This window comes from Chiloscyllium plagiosum, chromosome 29 (genome assembly GCF_004010195.1).
Source record: "Chiloscyllium plagiosum isolate BGI_BamShark_2017 chromosome 29, ASM401019v2, whole genome shotgun sequence".
In the NCBI taxonomy this organism is placed as follows: domain Eukaryota; kingdom Metazoa; phylum Chordata; class Chondrichthyes; order Orectolobiformes; family Hemiscylliidae; genus Chiloscyllium; species Chiloscyllium plagiosum.
Window position 1 is genome coordinate 8,383,434 of NC_057738.1, and position 7,193 is coordinate 8,390,626.

A 7,193-nucleotide genomic window follows, 5' to 3' on the forward strand; every position below is an offset into this window, starting at 1 on the left:
GTGAAGGAGGCCCAGGACCTCCATGTCCTCGGCCCCAAGCTTATTTCCACTATTGGCTTATCAATATTTTGAGAGAAATTGAAAGACTCAGAACGGTAGCAGAGACCATGAAACGAGTTGGTACTGTTAAGTCACTGTAGCTCAGGAGTACCTGCTAGACTAGTGATTAGAGCCCTTGAATAATGACTCAGACTTTATTTGGCCTTCTGTTAGTAAAATTTATTACTTTATTATGACAAGCTTCAGTTTGACCTATTTGTATCACAGATTCAACAATTGGAACAAAGTTTAGAAGAAATGCTCACTAGAGTCGATGAATTCTGTGGGATGTTGGACATGGTAAGTAGTCATATCTTATCTGTGCCCCCTCTATGTTCCCTCCTTTTTTTTTTGTTAAAGGGTTGCCTTTTGAGCTGAATACTCAGGGACAAGAGGATGGAAGCATTCTCTTTTGGCTTCTCTGTAGACTTGTCAATGCTGTTTCAGGAGTAATTAGTCAGTGTGTGATTTTTTTTTTCTCTCTTTTACAAGCTGGGATGATTTTGGTTGTATTTGTTCCTTGAGTGAATTCTCCACTTCCAAACAGCAGTCACCTAGTTGTCCAACCAACCTGATTCAAATTCACAGCTGGGGTCCAAAAACAGGTGTGAACTTTTGCAAGTGTCTGATGCAGGATACTGAAGTACCAAGTTGATGAATCATGAGTGCACTCGAGAATTGTAACGTGGTTACCACACGGGAGGTCATTCCATCGTAGAGGCTAGGTAAGACCATGAAACGAGTTGGTAATGTTAAGCCACTATAGCTCAGGGGTTCCTGCTAGACTAGTGATTAGAGCCCTTAGAGTACAATTCCATCAAATTGATCACCCCTTTCTCAGTTCCACCTGTACAGCCTCACTAGATGATCCCCTAAGTGAGAAATTTATTTTAATCAGGAGATTGAAAGCTGACAGTTGTAGGAGTTGAGGCTTTTTCCAGTTGTTTCAACTAAGTGCTTGATTTTTTTAAGATTTGTATGTTTAATTTTTTTAAAATCTTTTGCACGATTCAAGATTAAAATCTGTGGCTAAGGAATGGCAGTTTATTTTCATATATATGGTGTAATTGTGAGCTTCTTTTCTAGGCTTAATGTCACTGAGGGCATTCAAGCGACAGTGTGATGACTAGTAGATTTAGAGAAGTGATTACTCAGCAGAATCAGCCAGATGGGTGACTGTCAGCAAAGGTAAGGTAGCTCAGGAGTCCCCTGTGACTATTACCCCCTCAAACAGATATTCCATTTTAGGTACTTTGGAAGGGGATAGGGACTCAGATGAAAATAGAAGTGGCAGTCAGATCTTGGGCACTAAGAATTAACCTTGTGTTAAGCAGATTATGTCAAGGTTCAAAAGAATAATTGTTATAGGGGATTCTCCTGGTGCCAGGGTTAAGGATGTCTCAATGTTTGAAGTATATTGTCAAAAGGGAGAGTGAGAAGCCAGAAGTTATTGTACACGTTGGTAGGAATGACTTAGTTTGGGAAAAGGTTAAGGTTTTGCAGAGTGAATACAAGGGGTTAAGTAGAAGGTTTAAAAAGTCTCAAATAGTAATCTCTGGTTTACTCCAGTGCAAAGTTCTAATAAGGAAGAAATAGAAGGATAGGGCAGATAAGTCAATGGCTGAAATACTAGTGCAATGTTCAGATTATTGGATCATTGGGATCTCTGGAGTAGAAAATCCCTTTTCAAAAGAAATGGGTTTCACCTGATTTAGAAAGGAACCCCTGCCTGGGGAGATTAATTAGTTCTACTTCGGGAGCCTGTAAACTATTAGTGTTTGGGGGTGGTAGGATCGGGAGTTCCTAAGTAGCAGTGAAAATTAAAGACAGATGAGGATGGTTCTGAATCAGAAAAGAGCAAGTTAATTAGAAAAGACAGAACAAGCTAACTCTGAAGAATTAAACTGCATTTATTTCTATGCAAGAGGTCTGACAAGTAAGGCTGATGAACTTGGCTTGTATTGGAACATGGGACTGGGATATCACAGTTTTTACAGAAACTTGGCTGAGGGAAGGGTGGGACTGGCAGCTCCATGTTCCAGGTTTTACATGCTGGGAGGGAGAGAGAGAGAGAGGGAGGTAAGAGAAGAGGGATAGTAGCGTTTTAAGGGAAATATTACTACTCAAATTAGCATATTTGAGGGATCGTCCAGCCAAAATATTTGGTTGAAATTAAAAATAAGCATGGGATGATCACCTTGATGGGATTGTACTATAAGTCCCCCAATGGTCAGAGTGGAAATTAAGGATCAAATATGTGAAAAGATTAAAGATATATGTCAGAATAATAAGGGTGTAATAGGGGATTTTAATTTTCCAAACATTGACTGGGACTATCATTGTGTTTAGGATTTGGATGGTGAGGAATTTGTGTGTTCAGAGTAGTTTTTTAATCAATATGTATTTGTTTCTACTAGAGAAGGAGCAAAACTTCTCTTGATTTTTCTCTTGGAAAATAAGGCAGGGCAAATGACTGCATTGTTAGTAGAGGAACAATTTGAGACTAGTGATCCTAATTCTATTAGTTTTAAAATAATAATGGAAAAGGATGAGCCTTGTTTAAAGTTCCAATTTTTAATTTGAGTAAGGTAAATTTTTAATGTATGCGATAGAACTTGCAAAAGTTGATTGGCTTAGACTATTGGCAGGTAAAGGGGAGACTCGCCAGTGGGAGGCTTTCAAAAGTGTGATAATGAGAATTCAGAGGTATTATGTTCCTGTTAGAGTGAAAGGTAAGGGTGGTAGGATTAGAGAACAATGCATGAATAAAGAGATTCTAGTCAAGAATAAAAAAAATCACATACACAGGGATATGAGGTACCTTTGGCAGGTAAGATAAAGATATTCTAGTACATTTTAAGGGTAGCTAGAGAGAATGGGGTCCTTAAATATCAAAGGGGTCATCTTTGTTGAACCTTAGGACAGATATTAAATGAATATTTTCAGTTTTTCCTGTAGAGAACGAAATGGAGGCTAGAGAACTTGGAAACAAATATTGATGTTTTGATAACAGAGTGCACATTTACAGAAGAGGAAGTGCTGGAGGTCTTAGAAAACGTAAAGGTGGATACATCTCCAGGACCTGACCAAATATATCCCAGGACATTGTGGGCAGTTGGAGAGGAAGTTGCAGGGCTGCTAAAATAAATACTTGTATCATCTTTAACCACATGAGGTGCCGGAGGACTGGAAATTGGCTAGTAGTCATATGGCATGGAAATAAACCCATCAGACCAGCTCAATCATGCTGACCAAGTTTCCAAAACTAAAGTTGCTCAACTTGACTCTGTTTGGCCCACATCCCTCTAAACCTTTCCTATTTATGTGCCTGTTTGAATGTCTTTTAAATGTTGTAACTATCTGTATCTACCACTTCCTCTGGCAGTTCATTCCATGTATGAGCCATTTTCTGTATGGGAGTATGAGTTCTTGGCAAGCTTAACAGGACAGATGTGTTATGAACCAGACCAAATCCCCTCAACATATATCAGAGATAACAGAGACCCTAACTTTTAAAGGTAAGTATAAGGCCCTGTCTTTCAGATGTGATTTGATTGGTCCACTACTAGACTTCAAGCAAAACACTTTAATCTTACAACACAATTAAAATACAAACAAAAAGAATTAGCTTAATTTTAACTGTATTGAAATACTTTAAAAATAATATTAAACAACTAACCATCAACTCTTCCAATATAGCACCATCTCAAGTACCCTTGGCAAAGGCAAATTCAGCAAAACAAATTTTCCTCGTGCTATCTCCCTTTCAGTCCAGAAGAAAGGAGCACCAAAATAAACAATCTTGCAGCAGAGAGAGTGCTGTGTTGATGACCTTCACCAGCCAGCTCCAAACACCCAACTTAAAGCTAAACTAAAACCCTGGTCTGAGAGCCTGACTCCATCAACGCCTGCTGCTTTTGTGTTTTTTTTTAAATAAATGTTTTTATTGAGAAAAAGGTTTTTGGGTTTTTAAAAAAAATTACAAAATTAATACAAAATAGTGTAACCACTTTACAATATAACAGCAACAACAATATAAATTAAAAAAAATTAAAATCTAATCTACAAACTACCAAAACACAGAATAAAATATTAGAAAAAAAACTACAATATGGTAAATAACTAACCCCAAAACAAAATTCAAAATAGAATTATATCAAGTCATAGTCATAGAGTCATAGAGATGTACAGCATGGAAACAGACTCTCACCCTAAGCCTATGCCCTCTAGTTCTGGACTCCCCGACCCCAGGGAAAAGACTTTGCCTATTTACCCTATCCATGTCCCTCATAATTTTGTAAACCTCTATAAGGTCACGTCATAACAAGTTAGTTTAATTTACATTCAATAAAATTATGACACTCAACGCATTCTCATTGTATTTGCTCACCAATGGGAGCAACAGTAAGCTGACCCTTACTGTATACGGGATTCTTCTTCCCAGGGGCCCCTGAACTGACAGGCATCATCCTCACGACTAGACAAAGGCCCTAGAGTAATATGGCGGATAATCTGCATTGATATTGCTCAAAAAGGGCCACCATTTTCATTAAAACAATTCCATTTTTTTTTTGATGCACCATATTCGAAAGGAAGTCAGGGGAATGTGTTCCATAGTTATCCTATGCCAGTTTGAGAGTCCTGTCCAATACCCAGCTTACTAAGATGTTCCTCACACAAAAGGAGAGGATAGTAAACCGTTTCTTCCCTTGTGCATCTAGAGAAGGAAAATTTGGAAAACCCAAAAGGAGAGATACCAGATCCAACCCAATCTCTGTTCCCAAGATCTTTGCCAAGGCATTCACTACGTTGTCCCTGTATCTGTGGATCTTGTGGTATGTCCACAAACAATGAGTGAGAGTACCAACTTCTATTTTACACTTGGGAGTGTCCCCAATGTGCCCTATCTTAAACTTTGCAAGCCGCTCTGATGCCATATGGGCCCTATCAAGTATCTTCAATTGAATTGCTTTGAGTTCAGTTACAGATAGAGATCTTCCTGGCATTTTCACAAATGTCCTCCCACATCTCTGAGGAGATTTCCACCCCCAATTCTTGAGTCCAGGTTTTATATAGCCATTCTATGTCCTTCGATACATTATTACCTAGCGAGTGATAGAGAGGACTGACCCAGAGGGCACCCACTGACCAAAGCACACTTCTCCTCTCCATAACCGATTTATAAGGATTAGCCATCAATGTGGTCTTTTGTATGAAGTCTCATACTTGAAAATATTAAGAGATCCTTGCTAGGTAACCTGAACTTCTGATGTAACTGTTCGAAGGACATCATGACACCCCATCGAATAGATCTCCCAAGCAGGAGACTCCTCTGGACTCCAAAAGTTTAAAGCCAGCGTCTATCCGAGCCTGGCTGAAATCTCAACATTCCCACTATAGGAGGGAAGTGGGAGGTTTTTTGTAGATCACCCTCACCCTGTCGGATCATCCTCCAAGCTTTGATTGTGTTTAAGACAATCAGGCTTTTACAATGATCCATGATGGTTCTCATCTTATCCATAAGCAATAGGTTGATGAGGGGCATTTTGCCTGGGAAGCCTCGATATCCAACCGTATTGATTGGGTCTCTCGTGATGTACAAACAGCCACATATGATAGCAGAGAGCTCAGTTGGTACTTCCTAAACTCCGGGAAATCTAGAACCCCCCCCCAGCCCTTTGTTGTGAGAGCTGCAATTTATCTAATTTGATAGGAGGCTGTCCTTGATGCCAAACAAAGGAACTGAGCTAACCATAAAGTCCACACAGCGCTTGCCTCGGAAGCAATCTCATGGGGTATAATAGGTGAGAGAGAGCATTCATCTTGACCAGAGCTTTTCTTCCTAACCAGGATATCGGGAAATCTTCCAGCACTGAAGGTCCTGCCTTCTTTTCTCCAACAGATGCATATAGTTAGCTTTATATAACTGATCAAATGCCGGGGTATAAAAATACCTAAATAGAGAAAACCTCCCTGTGACCACCAGAAGGGGAAGCGGGTTTCATCCGCAAGGTTGGATATACTGGTAAGACCTCCTAGCGGCATGGCCTCTGATTTCATAAAATTAATTTTGTATCCTGAAAACATACCAAATTAACCACTTGTATTAAGCGGGGCATAGATGGTTAAGGAAAGAAGGACGTCATCTGCATACAGTGTAATTTTATGCCTGCCTGATCCTACCTCCGGGGCTGTTATACTGGGGTCTGTTTGGATGACTTCCACCAGCAGTTCGATCACTAGTGTAAATAATAGTGGCGAAAGAGGGCACCCTTGATGACAACCTCTGCCAACACTAAAACTATCTGATTTTATGCCATTAGTAATCACCACCGCTTTCGGGTCAGTATATACACTGCGACCCATTTGGTAAAAACCTCTCCAAGGCCAAATAACTTCATGGTATAAAAAAGTACAGCCATTCCATCCAATCAAATGCTTTCTTTGCGTCTAGACCAAGCCCGGTATTGCTCTTTGCTGGCAGACTTGTACCATATTTAGCACCCTTCTGATATTATTAGTAGATCTGCGACACTTAATAAATCCCGTCTGATCCTCTTTTATGAAAAATGGCAATACCCTCTCCAATCTTAATGCCAGCATTTTTGACAGAATTTTAAAGTCCACATTCATAGAGTCTTAGAGGTGTACAGCATGGAAACAGACCCTTCGGTCCAACCTGTCCATGCCGACCAGATATCCCAACCCAATCTGGTCCCACCTGCCAGCACCCAGCCCATATCCCTCCAAACCCTTCCTATTTATATACCCATCCAAATGCCTCTTAAATGTTGCAATTGTACCAGCCTCCACCACATCCTCTGGCAGCTCATTCCATACATGTATCACCCTCTGTGTGAAAAAATTGCCCCTCGGGTCTCTTTTATGTCTTTCCCCTCTCACCCTAAACCTATGCCCTCTAGTTCTGGGCTCCCCGACCCCAGGGAAAAGATTTTGTCTATTTACCCTATCCCTGTCCCTCATAATTTTGTAAACCTCTATAAGGTTACCCCTCAGCCTCCAGGGAAAACAGCCCCAGCCTGTTCAGCCTCTCCCTGCAGCTCAGATCCTCTAACATCCTTGTAAATCTTTTCTGAACCCTTTCAAGTTTCACAACATCTTTCAGATAGGAAGGAGACCAGAATTACACACAA

General features: G+C 40.3%; 1 protein-coding gene across 1 annotated transcript in view; it reads left to right on the top strand.

The window, feature by feature from the left end:
• The window catches only part of LOC122564353 (biogenesis of lysosome-related organelles complex 1 subunit 4-like), a 26,359-nt gene that overhangs the window by 5,349 nt on the left and 13,817 nt on the right, over positions 1-7,193 (top strand). The window contains exon 2 of the mRNA XM_043719101.1: positions 268-339. Within this exon, the coding sequence (XP_043575036.1) occupies positions 268-339 (72 nt within the window). The remainder of the gene's footprint in view (positions 1-267; positions 340-7,193) is intronic.